At 59.2% G+C, this 20,533-nt stretch overlaps 1 protein-coding gene across 1 annotated transcript in view; it reads left to right on the top strand.

Annotated features, from left to right (window-relative positions):
• Positions 1 to 638: 638 nt before the first annotated feature.
• LURAP1 (leucine rich adaptor protein 1) overlaps positions 639 to 20,533 on the top strand; it is a 48,395-nt gene continuing 28,500 nt past the window's right edge. Inside the window, exon 1 of the mRNA XM_073644051.1 lies at positions 639 to 916. Within this exon, the coding sequence (XP_073500152.1) occupies positions 758 to 916 (159 nt within the window). The 5' untranslated portion in view covers positions 639 to 757. The remainder of the gene's footprint in view (positions 917 to 20,533) is intronic.

Raw genomic sequence — 20,533 nt, forward strand, 5'->3', positions numbered from 1 at the left:
CCCCTCCCAGCCCACCTCCACCCCTCCGCCCTCCTCCCTTCAACGCCGGCCTCTTCCCCTCCCCGCCCCGCCGGCATCCTCCCCTGTGGCCTCCTCCCTTCACCGCCGGCCTCCTCCCTTCACCGCCAGCCTCGTCCCTTCACCGCCAGCCTCCTCCCCTCCCCGCCGGCCTCCTCCCTTCACCGCCAGCCTCCTCCCTTCACCGCCAGCCTCCTCCCTTCACCGCCATCCTCCTCCCTTCACCGCCATCCTCCTCCCTTCACCGCCGACCTCCTCCCCTCCCTGCCGGCCTCGAGTCATCATGGCAGGGATTGGAGGCTGCAGCACAGCGGTCCTGGACACAGGTGCTGACATTGCCCCTCCCTGGGCCGAGGCCTGTACCGCCCTAGTTGCACACTGAGAAGCCATGGCTCCCTGGTGTCTGCCAGGCGCTGATCACTGAGAATAAGACTGGAATAAAATGCCACAGCCCACAAATATGACCTAGTGACCTGCGACCTCTGATCCCAATCTCATCATTTCCTCCAAACTAATCTCACGCGTGACGTCACAGGAGCAAACCATCCACCCTGCAGCACTCTACACCCCCCCCCCCCCCCCTCCGCTCACTGGTTTGGCCTCACTGCGCACATTACGGCGGCTGCATTGCTCGCGCGCGCCCTCTGCCGGCTGACATCAGTAGCGCACGCGTGCGCTCATACTCTGCACATTACGGCGCTGTCGGCTGTGCAGGTGGAGCAGACCTGAGTGCGGTGTCATGGAGGCCGCTCCGGACCTGCGGGACTTGGAGAGCAAGGTGGGCAGGAAGACCCCGGAGGGCCTGCTGCGCTGGATGAGAGAGGAGCCGAGGATGAGGGGCTGCCGCCGGGGGAGCCGGAACCTGGAGGACAAGATGGAGGCGCTGCGGCTGGAGCTGGTGAGGGTCGGGAATAGGGCAGCCCCCCCCCCCCCCGGTGTATTACAAGGGGAGACACCCCCCCCCCCGGTGTATTACAAGGGGAGCCCCCCTCCACTGGTGTATTATACGAGGAGCCCCCCCCCCCTCCACTGGTGTATTATACGAGGAGCCCCCCCCCCTCCACTGGTGTATTATACGAGGAGCCCCCCCCCCTCCACTGGTGTATTATACGAGGAGCCCCCCCCCTCCACTGGTGTATTATACGAGGAGCGCCCCCCCCTCCACTGGTGTATTATACGAGGAGCCCCCCCCCCCTCCACTGGTGTATTATACGAGGAGCCCCCCCCCCTCCACTGGTGTATTATACGAGGAGCCCCCCCCCTCCACTGGCGTATTATACGAGGAGCCCCCCCCCTCCACTGGTGTATTCTACGAGGAGCCCCCCCCCCCTCCACTGGTGTATTATACGAGGAGCCCCCCCCCTCCACTGGCGTATTATACGAGGAGCCCCCCCCCCCTCCACTGGTGTATTATACGAGGAGCCCCCCCCCCTCCACTGGTGTATTATACGAGGAGCCCCCCCTCCACTGGTGTATTATACGAGGAGCCCCCCCCTCCACTGGTGTATTATACGAGGAGCCCCCCCCCTCCACTGGTGTATTATATGAGGAGCCCCCCCCCTCCACTGGTGTATTATACGAGGAGCCCCCCCCCCCTCCACTGGTGTATTATACGAGGAGCCCCCCCCCCTTCACTGGTGTATTATACGAGGAGCCCCCCCCCTTCACTGGTGTATTATACGAGGAGCCCCCCCCCTTCACTGGTGTATTATACGAGGAGCCCCCCTCCCTCCACTGGTGTATTATACGAGGAGCCCCCCCCCCTCCACTGGCGTATTATACGAGGAGCCCCCCCCCCTCCACTGGTGTATTATACGAGGAGCCCCCCCCCTCCACTGGTGTATTATACGAGGAGCCCCCCCCCCTCCACTGGTGTATTATACGAGGAGCCCCCCCTCCCTTCACTGGTGTATTATACGAGGAGCCCCCCCTCCCTTCACTGGTGTATTATACGAGGAGCCCCCCCCTCCACTGGTGTATTATACGAGGAGCCCCCCCCCCTCCACTGGTGTATTATACGAGGATCCCTCCACCCCTTCACTGGTGTATTATATGAGGATCCCCCCCCCTTCACTGGTGTAATATACGAGGAGCCCCCCCCCCTCCACTGGTGTATTATACGAGGAGCCCCCCCCCCTCCACTGGTGTAATATACGAGGAGCCCCCCTCCCTTCACTGGTGTATTATACGAGGAGCCCCCCTCCCTTCACTGGTGTATTATACGAGGAGCCCCCCCCCCCTCCACTGGTGTATTATACGAGGAGCCCCCCCCCCTCCACTGGTGTATTATACGAGGAGCCCCCCCTCCCTTCACTGGTGTATTATACGAGGAGCCCCCCCTCCCTTCACTGGTGTATTATACGAGGAGCCCCCCCTCCCTTCACTGGTGTATTATACGAGGAGCCCCCCCCCCCCCTCCACTGGTGTATTATACGAGGAGCCCCCCCCCCTCCACTGGTGTATTATACGAGGAGCCCCCCCTCCCTTCACTGGTGTATTATACGAGGAGCCCCCCCTCCCTTCACTGGTGTATTATACGAGGAGCCCCCCCCTCCACTGGTGTATTATACGAGGAGCCCCCCCCTCCACTGGTGTATTATACGAGGAGCCCCCCCCCCCTCCACTGGTGTATTATACGAGGAGCCCCCCCCCCCTCCACTGGTGTATTATACGAGGATCCCTCCACCCCTTCACTGGTGTATTATATGAGGATTCCCCCCCCTTCACTGGTGTATTATACGAGGAGCCCCCCCCCTCCTCTGGTGTATTATACGAGGAGCCCCCCCCCTCCACTGGTGTATCATACGAGGAGCCCCCCCCCCCCCTCTTCTGGTGTATTATACGTGGAGCCCCTCCACTGGCGTATTATACGAGGAGCCCCCCCCTTCACTGGTGTATTATACGAGGAGCCCCCCCCCCTTCACTGGTGTATTATACGAGGAGCCCCCCCCCCTTCACTGGTGTATTATACGAGGAGCCCCCCCCCCTTCACTGGTGTATTATACGAGGAGCCACCCCCCTTCACTGGTGTATTATACGAGGAGCCCCCCCCCCTCCACTGGTGTATTATACGAGGATCCCTCCCCCCTCCACTGGTGTATTATACGAGGATCCCTCCCCCCTCCACTGGTGTATTATACGAGGAGCCCCCCCCCCCTCCACTGGTATATTATATGAGGATCCCCCCCCTTCACTGGTGTATTATACGAGGAGCCCCCCCCCCCTCCACTGGTGTATTATACGAGGAGCCCCCCCCCTCCACTGGTGTATTATACGAGGAGCCCCCCCCCACTGGTGTATTATACGAGGAGCCCCCCCACTGGTGTATTATACGAGGAGCTCCCCCACTGGTGTATTATACGAGGAGCCCCCCCCCCTCCACGGGTGTATTATACCAGGAACACCCCCCCCCCCCCCTTCACTGGTGTATTATACGAGGATCCCCCCCCTTCACTGGTGTATTATACGAGAAGCCCCTCCACTGGTATATTATACGAGAAGCCCCTCCACTGGTATATTATACGAGGAGCCCCCCCCCCCTCCACTGGTGTATTATACGAGGAGCCCCCCTCCTCCACTGGTGTATTATACGAGGAGCCCCTCCACTGGTGTATTATACGAGGAGCCCCTCCACTGGTGTATTATACGAGGAGCCCCTCCACTGGTGTATTATACGAGGAGCCCCTCCACTGGTGTATTATACGAGGAGCCCCCCCCCCCTCCACTGGTGTATTATACGAGGAGCCCCCCCCCATCCACTGGTGTATTATACGAGGAGCCCCCCCCCCTCCACTGGTGTATTATACGAGGAGCCCCCCCCCCCCTCCACTGGTGTATTATACGAGAAGCCCCTCCACTGGTGTATTATACGAGAAGCCCCTCCACTGGTGTATTATACGAGAAGCCCCTCCACTGGTGTATTATACGAGAAGCCCCTCCACTGGTGTATTATACGAGAAGCCCCTCCACTGGTGTATTATACGAGAAGCCCCTCCACTGGTGTATTATACGAGAAGCCCCTCCACTGGTGTATTATACGAGAAGCCCCTCCACTGGTGTATTATACGAGAAGCCCCTCCACTGGTGTATTATACGAGAAGCCCCTCCACTGGTGTATTATACGAGAAGCCCCTCCACTGGTGTATTATACGAGAAGCCCCTCCACTGGTGTATTATACGAGAAGCCCCTCCACTGGTGTATTATACGAGAAGCCCCTCCACTGGTGTATTATACGAGAAGCCCCTCCACTGGTGTATTATACGAGAAGCCCCTCCACTGGTGTATTATACGAGAAGCCCCTCCACTGGTGTATTATACGAGAAGCCCCTCCACTGGTGTATTATACGAGAAGCCCCTCCACTGGTGTATTATACGAGAAGCCCCTCCACTGGTGTATTATACGAGAAGCCCCTCCACTGGTGTATTATACGAGAAGCCCCTCCACTGGTGTATTATACGAGAAGCCCCTCCACTGGTGTATTATACGAGAAGCCCCTCCACTGGTGTATTATACGAGAAGCCCCTCCACTGGTGTATTATACGAGAAGCCCCTCCACTGGTGTATTATACGAGAAGCCCCTCCACTGGTGTATTATACGAGAAGCCCCTCCACTGGTGTATTATACGAGAAGCCCCTCCACTGGTGTATTATACGAGAAGCCCCTCCACTGGTGTATTATACGAGAAGCCCCTCCACTGGTGTATTATACGAGAAGCCCCTCCACTGGTGTATTATACGAGAAGCCCCTCCACTGGTGTATTATACGAGAAGCCCCTTCACTGGTGTATTATACGAGGAGCCCTCCCCCCTCCACTGGTGTATTATACGAGGAGCCCTCCCCCTCCACTGGTGTATTATACGAGGATCCCTCCTCCCTCCACTGGCGTATTATACGAGGAGCCCCCCCCCCCCCCCCTCCACTGGCGTATTATACGAGGATCCCTCCCCCTCCACTGGCGTATTATACGAGGAGCCCTCCACTGGTGTATTATACGAGGAGCCCCCCTCCACTGGTGTATTATACGAGGAGCCCTCCCCCTCCACTGGTGTATTATACGAGGATCCCTCCTCCCTCCTCTGGTGTATTATACGAGGAGCCCCCCCCCCCCTCCACTGGCGTATTATACGAGGAGCCCCCCCCCCCCTCCACTGGCGTATTATACGAGGAGCCCCCCCCCCTCCACTGGCGTATTATACGAGGAGCCCTCCACTGGTGTATTATACGAGGAGCCCCCCTCCACTGGTGTATTATACGAGGAGCCCTCCCCCTCCACTGGTGTATTATACGAGGATCCCTCCTCCCTCCTCTGGCGTATTATACGAGGAGCCCCCCCCCCTCCACTGGCGTATTATACGAGGAGCGCCCCCCCACTCCACTGGCGTATTATACGAGGAGCCCCCCCCCCCTCCACTGGTGTATTATACGAGGAGCCCCCCCCCCCCTCCACTGGCGTATTATACGAGGAGCGCCCCCCCACTCCACTGGCGTATTATACGAGGAGCCCCCCCCCCCTTCACTGGTGTATTATACGAGGAGCCCCCCCCCCTCCACTGGCGTATTATACGAGGAGCCCCCCCCCTCCACTGGCGTATTATACGAGGAGCCCCCCCCCTCCACTGGTGTATTATACGAGGAGCCCCCCCCCCTCCACTGGTGTATTATACGAGGAGCCCCCCCCCTCCACTGGTGTATTATTCGAGGAGCCCCCCCCCCCCTCCACTGGTGTATTATACGAGGAGCCCCCCCCCTCCACTGGTGTATTATACGAGGAGCCCCCCCCCTCCATTGGTGTATTATACGAGGAGCCCCCCCCCCTCCACTGGTGTATTATACGAGGAGCCCCCCCCCCCCTCCACTGGTGTATTATACGAGGAGCCCCCTCCACTGGTGTATTATACGAGGAGCCCCCCCCCCCCCTCCACTGGTGTATTATACGAGGAGCGCCCCTCCACTGGTGTATTATACGAGGAGCGCCCCCCCCCTCCACTGGTGTATTATACGAGGAGCCCCCCCCCCCCTCCACTGGTGTATTATACGAGGAGCCCTCCACTGGTGTATTATACGAGGAGCCCCCCCCCCTCCACTGGTGTATTATACGAGGAGCCCCCCCCCCTCCACTGGTGTATTATACGAGGAGCCCCCCCCCCCCTCCACTGGTGTATTATACGAGGAGCGCCCCTCCACTGGTGTATTATACGAGGAGCGCCCCCCCCTCCACTGGTGTATTATACGAGGAGCGCCCCCCCCTCCACTGGTGTATTATACGAGGAGCCCCCCCCCCCTCCACTGGTGTATTATACGAGGATCCCTCCACTGGTGTATTATACGAGGAGCCCCCCTCCACTGGTGTATTATACGAGGAGCCCCCCCCCCTTCACTGGTGTATTATACGAGGAGCCCCCCCCCCCTTCACTGGTGTATTATACGAGGTCCCCCCCCTCCACTGGTGTATTATACGAGGAGCGCTCCCCCCTCCACTGGTGTATTATACGAGGAGCCCCCCTCCACTGGTGTATTATACGAGGAGCCCTCCCCCTCCACTGGTGTATTATACGAGGAGCCCCCCCCCCCTCCTCTGGTGTATTATACGAGGAGCCCTCCTCCCTCCTCTGGTGTATTATACGAGGAGCCCCCCCCCCTCCACTGGTGTATTATACGAGGAGCCCCCCTCCCTCCACTGGCGTATTATACGAGGAGCGCCCCCCCACTCCACTGGCGTATTATACGAGGAGCCCCCCCCCTCGACTGGCGTATTATACGAGGAGCCCCCCCCCTCCACTGGCGTATTATACGAGGAGCCCCCCCCCCTCCACTGGTGTATTATACGAGGAGCCCCCCCCCCTCCACTGGTGTATTATACGAGGAGCCCCCCCCCTCCACTGGTGTATTATTCGAGGAGCCCCCCCCCCCTCCACTGGTGTATTATACGAGGAGCCCCCCCCCCCTCCACTGGTGTATTATACGAGGAGCCCCCCCCCCCTCCACTGGTGTATTATACGAGGAGCCCCCCCCCCCTCCACTGGTGTATTATACGAGGAGCCCCCCCCCTCCACTGGTGTATTATACGAGGAGCCGCCCCCCTCCACTGGTGTATTATACGAGGAGCCCTCCCCCCTCCACTTGTGTATTATACGAGGAGCCCTCCCCCCTCCACTTGTGTATTATACGAGGAGCCCCCCACCCCCTCCACTTGTGTATTATACGAGGAGCCCCCCACCCCCTCCACTGGCGTATTATACGAGGAGCCCCCCCCTCCACTGGTGTATTATACGAGGAGGCCCCCCCCCTCCACTGGTGTATTATACGAGGAGCCCTCCTCCACTGGTGTATTATACGAGGAGCCCCTTCCCCTCCACTGGTGTATTATACGAGGCCCCCCCCCCCCACTGGTGTATTATACGAGGAGCCCCCCCCCCCCCTCCTTCACTGGTGTATTATACGAGGAGCCCCCCACTCCCTCCACTGGCGTATTATACGAGGAGCCCCCCTCCACTGGCGTATTATACGAGGAGCCTCCTCTCCACTGGTGTATTATACGAGGAGCCCCCCCCCCTCCATTTGTGTATTATACGAGGAGCCCCCCCTCTGGTGTATTATACGAGGAGCCCCCCCTCTGGTGTATTATACGAGGACACCCCCCCCCTCTGGTGTATTATACGAGGACACCCCCCCCCTCTGGTGTATTATACGAGGACACCCCCCCCCCTCTGGTGTATTATACGAGGAGCCCCCCCCCCCTTCACTGGTGTATTATACGAGGAGCCCCCCCCCCTTCACTGGTGTATTATACGAGGAGCCCCCCCCCTTCACTGGTGTATTATACGAGGAGCCCCCCCCCTTCACTGGTGTATTCTACGAGGATCCCTCCCCCCTCCACTGGTGTATTCTACGAGGAGGCCCCCCCCCTCCACTGGTGTATTATACGAGGAGCCCCACCCCCTCCACTGGTGTATTATACGAGGAGCCCCACCCCCTCTACTGGTGTATTATACGTGGATCCCTCCCCCCCCCCACCCCTCCACTGGTGTATTATACGAGGAACCCCCCCCCCCCTTCACTGGTGTATTATACGAGGAGGCCCCCCCCCCTCCACTGGTGTATTATACGAGGAGGCCCCCCCCCTCCACTGGTGTATTATACGAGGAGCCCCACCCCCTCTACTGGTGTATTATACGAGGAACCCCCCCCCCCTTCACTGGTGTATTATACGAGGAGCCCCCCCCCCCTCCACTGGTGTATTATACGAGGAGGCCCCCCCCCCTCTACTGGTGTATTATACGAGGAGCCCCACCCCCTCCACTGGTGTATTATACGTGGATCCCCCCCCCCCCCCTCCACTGGTGTATTATACGAGGAGCCCCACCCCCTCCACTGGTGTATCATACGAGGAACCCCCCCCCCCCCTTCACTGGTGTATTATACGAGGAGCCCCCCCCCCTCCACTGGTATATTATACTAGGAGCCCCCCCCCCTCCACTGGCTTATTATACGAGGAGCCCCCCTCCCTCCACTGGCTTATTATACGAGGAGCCCCCCCTCCCTCCACTGGTGTATTATACGAGGAGCCCCCCCCCCTCCACTGGCTTATTATACGAGGAGCCCCCCTCCCTCCACTGGTGTATTATACGAGGAGCCCCCCCCCCTCCACTGGCTTATTATACGAGGAGCCCCCCCTCCCTCCACTGGTGTATTATACGAGGAGCCCCCCCCCCTCCACTGGCGTATTATACGAGGAGCCCCCCCCCCCTCCACTGGCGTATTATACGAGGAACCCCCCCCCCTCCACTGGTGTATTATACTAGGAGCCCCCCCCCTCTCCACTGGCGTATTATACGAGGAGCCCCCCTCCACTGGCTTATTATACGAGGAGCCCCCCCTCCCTCCACTGGCGTATTATACGAGGAGCCCCCCCCTCCACTGGCGTATTATGCGAGGAGCCCCCCCCCTCCACTGGCGTATTATACGAGGAGCCCCCCCCCCTTCACTGGTGTATTATACGAGGAGCCCCCCCCCCTTCACTGGTGTATTATACGAGGAGCCCCCCCCCCTTCACTGGTGTATTATACGAGGAGCCCCCCCCCCCTTCACTGGTGTATTATACGAGGAGCCCCCCCCCCCTTCACTGGTGTATTATACGAGGAGCCCCCCCCCCTCCACTGGTGTATTATACGAGGAGCCCCCCCCTCCCTCCACTGGTGTATTATACGAGGAGCCCCCCCCCTCCACTGGTGTATTATACGAGGAGCCCCCCCCCCTCCACTGGTGTATTATACGAGGAGCCCCCCCCCCTTCACTGGTGTATTTTACGAGGAGCCCCCCCCCCCTTCACTGGTGTATTATACGAGGAGCCCCCCCCCTCCACTGGCGTATTATACGAGGAGCCCCCCCCCCCCCCTCCACTGGTGTATTATATGAGGATCCCCCCCCTTCACTGGTGTATTATACGAGGAGCCCCCCCCCCCCCCCTTCACTGGTGTATTATACGAGGAGCCCCCCCCCCCCCCCTTCACTGGTGTATCATACGAGGAGCCCCCCCCCTTCACTGGTGTATTATACGAGGAGCCCCCCCACTGGTGTATTATACGAGGAGCTCCCCCACTGGTGTATTATACGAGGAGCCCCCCCCCCTCCACGGGTGTATTATACTAGGAACACCCCCCCCCCCCCCTTCACTGGTGTATTATACGAGGATCCCCCCCCTTCACTGGTGTATTATACGAGAAGCCCCTCCACTGGTATATTATACGAGGAGCCCCCCCCCCCCTCCACTGGTGTATTATACGAGGAGCCCCCCTCCTCCACTGGTGTATTATACGAGGAGCCCCTCCACTGGTGTATTATACGAGGAGCCCCTCCACTGGTGTATTATACGAGGAGCCCCTCCACTGGTGTATTATACGAGGAGCCCCTCCACTGGTGTATTATACGAGGAGCCGCCCCCCCCCCTCCACTGGTGTATTATACGAGGAGCCCCCCCCCCCTCCACTGGTGTATTATACGAGAAGCCCCTCCACTGGTGTATTATACGAGAAGCCCCTCCACTGGTGTATTATACGAGAAGCCCCTCCACTGGTGTATTATACGAGAAGCCCCTCCACTGGTGTATTATACGAGAAGCCCCTCCACTGGTGTATTATACGAGAAGCCCCTCCACTGGTGTATTATACGAGAAGCCCCTCCACTGGTGTATTATACGAGAAGCCCCTCCACTGGTGTATTATACGAGAAGCCCCTCCACTGGTGTATTATACGAGAAGCCCCTCCACTGGTGTATTATACGAGGATCCCTCCCCCCTCCACTGGTGTATTATACGAGGATCCCTCCCCCCTCCACTGGTGTATTATACGAGGAGCCCCCCCCTTCACTGGTGTATTATACGAGGAACCCCCCCCCTCCACTGGCGTATTATACGAGTAGCCCCCCCCCTCCACTGGCGCATTATACGAGGAGCCCTCCCCCTCCACTGGTGTATTATACGAGGATCCCTCCTCCCTCCTCTGGTGTATTATACGAGGAGCCCCCCCCCCCTCCACTGGCGTATTATACGAGGATCCCTCCTCCCTCCTCTGGTGTATTATACGAGGAGCCACCCCCCCCCTCCACTGGCGTATTATACGAGGAGCCCCCCCCCCCTCCACTGGCGTATTATACGAGGAGCGCCCCCCCACTCCACTGGCGTATTATACGAGGAGCCCCCCCCTCCACTGGTGTATTATACGAGGAGCCCCCCCCCCTCCACTGGCGTATTATACGAGGAGCCCCCCCCCCCCTCCACTGGCGTATTATACGAGGAGCCCCCCCCCCCCCTCCACTGGTGTATTATACGAGGAGCCCCCCCCCCCTCCACTGGTGTATTATACGAGGAGCCCCCCCCCCCACTGGTGTATTATACGAGGAGCCCCCCCCCCTCCACTGGTGTATTATACGAGGAGCCCCCCCCCTCCACTGGTGTATTATACGAGGAGCCCCCCCCCTCCACTGGTGTATTATACGAGGAGCCCCCCCCCCCCTCCACTGGTGTATTATACGAGGAGCCCCCTCCACTGGTGTATTATACGAGGAGCGCCCCCCCCTCCACTGGTGTATTATACGAGGAGCGCCCCCCCCTCCACTGGTGTATTATACGAGGAGCGCCCCCCCTCCACTGGTGTATTATACGAGGAGCGCCCCCCCCCTCCACTGGTGTATTATACGAGGAGCGCCCCCCCCTCCACTGGTGTATTATACGAGGAGCGCCCCCCCCCTCCACTGGTGTATTATACGAGGAGCCCCCCCCCCCTCCACTGGTGTATTATACGAGGAGCCCCCCCCCCCTCCACTGGTGTATTATACGAGGAGCCCCCCCCCCCCTCCACTGGTGTATTATACGAGGATCCCTCCACTGGTGTATTATACGAGGAGCCCCCCTCCACTGGTGTATTATACGAGGAGCCCCCCCCCCCCTCCACTGGTGTATTATACGAGGAGCCCCCCCCCCTCCACTGGTGTATTATACGAGGAGCCCCCCCCCTTCACTGGTGTATTATACGAGGAGCCCCCCCCCCCTCCACTGGTGTATTATACGAGGAGCCCCCCCCCCATCCACTGGTGTATTATACGAGGAGCCCCCCCCCCTCCACTGGTGTATTATACGAGGAGCCCCCCCCCCCCTCCACTGGTGTATTATACGAGAAGCCCCTCCACTGGTGTATTATACGAGAAGCCCCTCCACTGGTGTATTATACGAGAAGCCCCTCCACTGGTGTATTATACGAGAAGCCCCTCCACTGGTGTATTATACGAGAAGCCCCTCCACTGGTGTATTATACGAGAAGCCCCTCCACTGGTGTATTATACGAGAAGCCCCTCCACTGGTGTATTATACGAGAAGCCCCTCCACTGGTGTATTATACGAGAAGCCCCTCCACTGGTGTATTATACGAGAAGCCCCTCCACTGGTGTATTATACGAGAAGCCCCTCCACTGGTGTATTATACGAGAAGCCCCTCCACTGGTGTATTATACGAGAAGCCCCTCCACTGGTGTATTATACGAGAAGCCCCTCCACTGGTGTATTATACGAGAAGCCCCTCCACTGGTGTATTATACGAGAAGCCCCTTCACTGGTGTATTATACGAGGAGCCCTCCCCCCTCCACTGGTGTATTATACGAGGAGCCCTCCCCCTCCACTGGTGTATTATACGAGGATCCCTCCTCCCTCCACTGGCGTATTATACGAGGAGCCCCCCCCCCCCCCTCCACTGGCGTATTATACGAGGATCCCTCCCCCTCCACTGGCGTATTATACGAGGAGCCCTCCACTGGTGTATTATACGAGGAGCCCCCCTCCACTGGTGTATTATACGAGGAGCCCTCCCCCTCCACTGGTGTATTATACGAGGATCCCTCCTCCCTCCTCTGGCGTATTATACGAGGAGCCCCCCCCCCTCCACTGGCGTATTATACGAGGAGCGCCCCCCCACTCCACTGGCGTATTATACGAGGAGCCCCCCCCCCCTCCACTGGTGTATTATACGAGGAGCCCCCCCCCCCCTCCACTGGCGTATTATACGAGGAGCGCCCCCCCACTCCACTGGCGTATTATACGAGGAGCCCCCCCCCCCTTCACTGGTGTATTATACGAGGAGCCCCCCCCCCTCCACTGGCGTATTATACGAGGAGCCCCCCCCCTCCACTGGCGTATTATACGAGGAGCCCCCCCCCTCCACTGGTGTATTATACGAGGAGCCCCCCCCCCTCCACTGGTGTATTATACGAGGAGCCCCCCCCCTCCACTGGTGTATTATTCGAGGAGCCCCCCCCCCCCTCCACTGGTGTATTATACGAGGAGCCCCCTCCACTGGTGTATTATACGAGGAGCCCCCCCCCCTCCATTGGTGTATTATACGAGGAGCCCCCCCCCCTCCACTGGTGTATTATACGAGGAGCCCCCCCCCCCCTCCACTGGTGTATTATACGAGGAGCCCCCTCCACTGGTGTATTATACGAGGAGCCCCCCCCCCCCCTCCACTGGTGTATTATACGAGGAGCGCCCCCCCCCTCCACTGGTGTATTATACGAGGAGCCCCCCCCCCCCTCCACTGGTGTATTATACGAGGAGCCCTCCACTGGTGTATTATACGAGGAGCCCCCCCCCCTCCACTGGTGTATTATACGAGGAGCCCCCCCCCCTCCACTGGTGTATTATACGAGGAGCCCCCCCCCCCCTCCACTGGTGTATTATACGAGGAGCGCCCCTCCACTGGTGTATTATACGAGGAGCGCCCCCCCCTCCACTGGTGTATTATACGAGGAGCGCCCCCCCCTCCACTGGTGTATTATACGAGGAGCCCCCCCCCCTCCACTGGTGTATTATACGAGGATCCCTCCACTGGTGTATTATACGAGGAGCCCCCCTCCACTGGTGTATTATACGAGGAGCCCCCCCCCCTTCACTGGTGTATTATACGAGGAGCCCCCCCCCCCTTCACTGGTGTATTATACGAGGTCCCCCCCCTCCACTGGTGTATTATACGAGGAGCGCTCCCCCCTCCACTGGTGTATTATACGAGGAGCCCCCCTCCACTGGTGTATTATACGAGGAGCCCTCCCCCTCCACTGGTGTATTATACGAGGAGCCCCCCCCCCCTCCTCTGGTGTATTATACGAGGAGCCCTCCTCCCTCCTCTGGTGTATTATACGAGGAGCCCCCCCCCTCCACTGGTGTATTATACGAGGAGCCCCCCTCCCTCCACTGGCGTATTATATGAGGAGCGCCCCCCCACTCCACTGGCGTATTATACGAGGAGCCCCCCCCTCGACTGGCGTATTATACGAGGAGCCCCCCCCCTCCACTGGCGTATTATACGAGGAGCCCCCCCCCCTCCACTGGTGTATTATACGAGGAGCCCCCCCCCCTCCACTGGTGTATTATACGAGGAGCCCCCCCCCTCCACTGGTGTATTATTCGAGGAGCCCCCCCCCCCCTCCACTGGTGTATTATACGAGGAGCCCCCCCCCCCTCCACTGGTGTATTATACGAGGAGCCCCCCCCCCCTCCACTGGTGTATTATACGAGGAGCCCCCCCCCCCTCCACTGGTGTATTATACGAGGAGCCCCCCCCCCTCCACTGGTGTATTATACGAGGAGCCCCCCCCCTCCACTGGTGTATTATACGAGGAGCCCTCCCCCCTCCACTTGTGTATTATACGAGGAGCCCTCCCCCCTCCACTTGTGTATTATACGAGGAGCCCCCCACCCCCTCCACTTGTGTATTATACGAGGAGCCCCCACCCCCTCCACTGGCGTATTATACGAGGAGCCCCCCCTCCACTGGTGTATTATACGAGGAGGCCCCCCCCCTCCACTGGTGTATTATACGAGGAGCCCTCCTCCACTGGTGTATTATACGAGGAGCCCCTTCCCCTCCACTGGTGTATTATACGAGGCCCCCCCCCCCCACTGGTGTATTATACGAGGAGCCCCCCCCCCCCCCTCCTTCACTGGTGTATTATACGAGGAGCCCCCCACTCCCTCCACTGGCGTATTATACGAGGAGCCCCCCTCCACTGGCGTATTATACGAGGAGCCTCCTCTCCACTGGTGTATTATACGAGGAGCCCCCCCCCCCCTCCATTTGTGTATTATACGAGGAGCCCCCCCTCTGGTGTATTATACGAGGAGCCCCCCCTCTGGTGTATTATACGAGGACACCCCCCCCCCTCTGGTGTATTATACGAGGACACCCCCCCCCTCTGGTGTATTATACGAGGACACCCCCCCCCCTCTGGTGTATTATACGAGGAGCCCCCCCCCCCTTCACTGGTGTATTATACGAGGAGCCCCCCCCCCCTTCACTGGTGTATTATACGAGGAGCCCCCCCCCTTCACTGGTGTATTATACGAGGAGCCCCCCCCCTCCACTGGTGTATTCTACGAGGATCCCTCCCCCCTCCACTGGTGTATTCTACGAGGAGGCCCCCCCCCTCCACTGGTGTATTATACGAGGAGCCCCACCCCCTCCACTGGTGTATTATACGAGGAGCCCCACCCCCTCTACTGGTGTATTATACGTGGATCCCTCCCCCCCCCCCCACCCCTCCACTGGTGTATTATACGAGGAACCCCCCCCCCCCCTTCACTGGTGTATTATACGAGGAGGCCCCCCCCCCTCCACTGGTGTATTATACGAGGAGGCCCCCCCCCTCCACTGGTGTATTATACGAGGAGCCCCACCCCCTCTACTGGTGTATTATACGAGGAACCCCCCCCCCCCCTTCACTGGTGTATTATACGAGGAGCCCCCCCCCCTCCACTGGTATATTATACTAGGAGCCCCCCCCCCTCCACTGGCTTATTATACGAGGAGCCCCCTCCCTCCACTGGCTTATTATACGAGGAGCCCCCCCTCCCTCCACTGGTGTATTATACGAGGAGCCCCCCCCCCTCCACTGGCTTATTATACGAGGAGCCCCCCTCCCTCCACTGGTGTATTATACGAGGAGCCCCCCCCCTCCACTGGCTTATTATACGAGGAGCCCCCCCTCCCTCCACTGGTGTATTATACGAGGAGCCCCCCCCCCTCCACTGGCGTATTATACGAGGAGCCCCCCCCCCCTCCACTGGCGTATTATACGAGGAACCCCCCCCCCTCCACTGGTGTATTATACTAGGAGCCCCCCCCCCTCTCCACTGGCGTATTATACGAGGAGCCCCCCTCCACTGGCTTATTATACGAGGAGCCCCCCCTCCCTCCACTGGCGTATTATACGAGGAGCCCCCCCCTCCACTGGCGTATTATGCGAGGAGCCCCCCCCCCTCCACTGGCGTATTATACGAGGAGCCCCCCCCCCTTCACTGGTGTATTATACGAGGAGCCCCCCCCCCTTCACTGGTGTATTATACGAGGAGCCCCCCCCCCTTCACTGGTGTATTATACGAGGAGCCCCCCCCCCCTTCACTGGTGTATTATACGAGGAGCCCCCCCCCCTCCACTGGTGTATTATACGAGGAGCCCCCCCCTCCCTCCACTGGTGTATTATACGAGGAGCCCCCCCCCTCCACTGGTGTATTATACGAGGAGCCCCCCCCCCCTCCACTGGTGTATTATACGAGGAGCCCCCCCCCCTTCACTGGTGTATTTTACGAGGAGCCCCCCCCCCCTTCACTGGTGTATTATACGAGGAGCCCCCCCCCTCCACTGGCGTATTATACGAGGAGCCCCCCCCCCCCCCTCCACTGGTGTATTATATGAGGATCCCCCCCCTTCACTGGTGTATTATACGAGGAGCCCCCCCCCCCCCCTTCACTGGTGTATCATACGAGGAGCCCCCCCCCTTCACTGGTGTATCATACGAGGAGCCCCCCCCCTTCACTGGTGTATTATACGAGGAGCCCCCCCACTGGTGTATTATACGAGGAGCTCCCCCACTGGTGTATTATACGAGGAGCCCCCCCCCCTCCACGGGTGTATTATACTAGGAACACCCCCCCCCCCCCCCCCCTTCACTGGTGTATTATACGAGGATCCCCCCCCTTCACTGGTGTATTATACGAGAAGCCCCTCCACTGGTATATTATACGAGGAGCCCCCCCCCCCTCCACTGGTGTATTATACGAGGAGCCCCCCTCCTCCACTGGTGTATTATACGAGGAGCCCCTCCACTGGTGTATTATACGAGGAGCCCCTCCACTGGTGTATTATACGAGGAGCCCCTCCACTGGTGTATTATACGAGGAGCCCCTCCACTGGTGTATTATACGAGGAGCCGCCCCCCCCCCTCCACTGGTGTATTATACGAGGAGCCCCCCCCCCCTCCACTGGTGTATTATACGAGAAGCCCCTCCACTGGTGTATTATACGAGAAGCCCCTCCACTGGTGTATTATACGAGAAGCCCCTCCACTGGTGTATTATACGAGAAGCCCCTCCACTGGTGTATTATACGAGAAGCCCCTCCACTGGTGTATTATACGAGAAGCCCCTCCACTGGTGTATTATACGAGAAGCCCCTCCACTGGTGTATTATACGAGAAGCCCCTCCACTGGTGTATTATACGAGGATCCCTCCCCCCTCCACTGGTGTATTATACGAGGATCCCTCCCCCCTCCACTGGTGTATTATACGAGGAGCCCCCCCCCTTCACTGGTGTATTATACGAGGAACCCCCCCCCTCCACTGGCGTATTATACGAGTAGCCCCCCCCCTCCACTGGCGCATTATACGAGGAGCCCTCCCCCTCCACTGGTGTATTATACGAGGATCCCTCCTCCCTCCTCTGGTGTATTATACGAGGAGCCCCCCCCCCTCCACTGGCGTATTATACGAGGATCCCTCCTCCCTCCTCTGGTGTATTATACGAGGAGCCACCCCCCCCCTCCACTGGCGTATTATACGAGGAGCCCCCCCCCCCTCCACTGGCGTATTATACGAGGAGCGCCCCCCCACTCCACTGGCGTATTATACGAGGAGCCCCCCCCCTCCACTGGTGTATTATACGAGGAGCCCCCCCCCCCCTCCACTGGCGTATTATACGAGGAGCCCCCCCCCCCCTCCACTGGCGTATTATACGAGGAGCCCCCCCCCCCCTCCACTGGTGTATTATACGAGGAGCCCCCCCCCCCTCCACTGGTGTATTATACGAGGAGCCCCCCCCCCCCACTGGTGTATTATACGAGGAGCCCCCCCCCCTCCACTGGTGTATTATACGAGGAGCCCCCCCCCTCCACTGGTGTATTATACGAGGAGCCCCCCCCCTCCACTGGTGTATTATACGAGGAGCCCCCCCCCCCTCCACTGGTGTATTATACGAGGAGCCCCCTCCACTGGTGTATTATACGAGGAGCGCCCCCCCCTCCACTGGTGTATTATACGAGGAGCGCCCCCCCCTCCACTGGTGTATTATACGAGGAGCGCCCCCCCCTCCACTGGTGTATTATACGAGGAGCGCCCCCCCCTCCACTGGTGTATTATACGAGGAGCGCCCCCCCCTCCACTGGTGTATTATACGAGGAGCGCCCCCCCCCTCCACTGGTGTATTATACGAGGAGCCCCCCCCCTCTCCACTGGTGTATTATACGAGGAGCCCCCCCCCCCCTCCACTGGTGTATTATACGAGGATCCCTCCACTGGTGTATTATACGAGGAGCCCCCCTCCACTGGTGTATTATACGAGGAGCCCCCCCCCCCCTCCACTGGTGTATTATACGAGGAGCCCCCCCCCCTCCACTGGTGTATTATATGAGGATCCCCCCCCTTCACTGGTGTATTATACGAGGAGCCCCCCCCCCCCCCCTTCACTGGTGTATCATACGAGGAGCCCCCCCCCTTCACTGGTGTATCATACGAGGAGCCCCCCCCCTTCACTGGTGTATTATACGAGGAGCCCCCCCACTGGTGTATTATACGAGGAGCTCCCCCACTGGTGTATTATACGAGGAGCCCCCCCCCCTCCACGGGTGTATTATACTAGGAACACCCCCCCCCCCCCCCCCTTCACTGGTGTATTATACGAGGATCCCCCCCTTCACTGGTGTATTATACGAGAAGCCCCTCCACTGGTATATTATACGAGGAGCCCCCCCCCCCCTCCACTGGTGTATTATACGAGGAGCCCCCCTCCTCCACTGGTGTATTATACGAGGAGCCCCTCCACTGGTGTATTATACGAGGAGCCCCTCCACTGGTGTATTATACGAGGAGCCCCTCCACTGGTGTATTATACGAGGAGCCCCTCCACTGGTGTATTATACGAGGAGCCGCCCCCCCCCCTCCACTGGTGTATTATACGAGGAGCCCCCCCCCCCTCCACTGGTGTATTATACGAGAAGCCCCTCCACTGGTGTATTATACGAGAAGCCCCTCCACTGGTGTATTATACGAGAAGCCCCTCCACTGGTGTATTATACGAGAAGCCCCTCCACTGGTGTATTATACGAGAAGCCCCTCCACTGGTGTATTATACGAGAAGCCCCTCCACTGGTGTATTATACGAGAAGCCCCTCCACTGGTGTATTATACGAGAAGCCCCTCCACTGGTGTATTATACGAGGATCCCTCCCCCCTCCACTGGTGTATTATACGAGGATCCCTCCCCCCTCCACTGGTGTATTATACGAGGAGCCCCCCCCTTCACTGGTGTATTATACGAGGAACCCCCCCCCTCCACTGGCGTATTATACGAGTAGCCCCCCCCCTCCACTGGCGCATTATACGAGGAGCCCTCCCCCTCCACTGGTGTATTATACGAGGATCCCTCCTCCCTCCTCTGGTGTATTATACGAGGAGCCCCCCCCCCTCCACTGGCGTATTATACGAGGATCCCTCCTCCCTCCTCTGGTGTATTATACGAGGAGCCACCCCCCCCCTCCACTGGCGTATTATACGAGGAGCCCCCCCCCCCTCCACTGGCGTATTATACGAGGAGCGCCCCCCCACTCCACTGGCGTATTATACGAGGAGCCCCCCCCTCCACTGGTGTATTATACGAGGAGCCCCCCCCCCCCTCCACTGGCGTATTATACGAGGAGCCCCCCCCCCCCTCCACTGGCGTATTATACGAGGAGCCCCCCCCCCCCTCCACTGGTGTATTATACGAGGAGCCCCCCCCCCCTCCACTGGTGTATTATACGAGGAGCCCCCCCCCCCCACTGGTGTATTATACGAGGAGCCCCCCCCCCTCCACTGGTGTATTATACGAGGAGCCCCCCCCCCTCCACTGGTGTATTATACGAGGAGCCCCCCCCCTCCACTGGTGTATTATACGAGGAGCCCCCCCCCCCTCCACTGGTGTATTATACGAGGAGCCCCCTCCACTGGTGTATTATACGAGGAGCGCCCCCCCCTCCACTGGTGTATTATACGAGGAGCGCCCCCCCCTCCACTGGTGTATTATACGAGGAGCGCCCCCCCCTCCACTGGTGTATTATACGAGGAGCGCCCCCCCCCCTCCACTGGTGTATTATACGAGGAGCGCCCCCCCCTCCACTGGTGTATTATACGAGGAGCGCCCCCCCCCTCCACTGGTGTATTATACGAGGAGCCCCCCCCCCCTCCACTGGTGTATTATACGAGGAGCCCCCCCCCCCCTCCACTGGTGTATTATACGAGGATCCCTCCACTGGTGTATTATACGAGGAGCCCCCCTCCACTGGTGTATTATACGAGGAGCCCCCCCCCCCCTCCACTGGTGTATTATACGAGGAGCCCCCCCCCCTCCACTGGTGTATTATACGAGGAGCCCCCCCCCCTTCACTGGTGTATTATACGAGGAGCCCTCCCCCCTCCACTGGTGTATTATACGAGGAGCCCCCCCCCCTCCACTGGTGTATTATACGAGGAGGCCCCCCCCCTCCACTTGTGTATTATACGAGGAGCCCCCCTCCACTGGTGTATTATACGAGGAGCCCCCCTCCACTGGTGTATTATACGAGGAGCCCTCCTCCACTGGTGTATTATACGAGGAGCCCCCCCCCTCCCTCCTTCACTGGTGTATTATACGAGGAGCCCCCCACCCCCTCCACTGGCGTATTA

Source organism: Phyllobates terribilis, unplaced genomic scaffold, assembly GCF_046119375.1.
Source record: "Phyllobates terribilis strain yellow unplaced genomic scaffold, ASM4611937v1 Scaffold_8__6_contigs__length_399053987, whole genome shotgun sequence".
NCBI classification, from domain to species: domain Eukaryota; kingdom Metazoa; phylum Chordata; class Amphibia; order Anura; family Dendrobatidae; genus Phyllobates; species Phyllobates terribilis.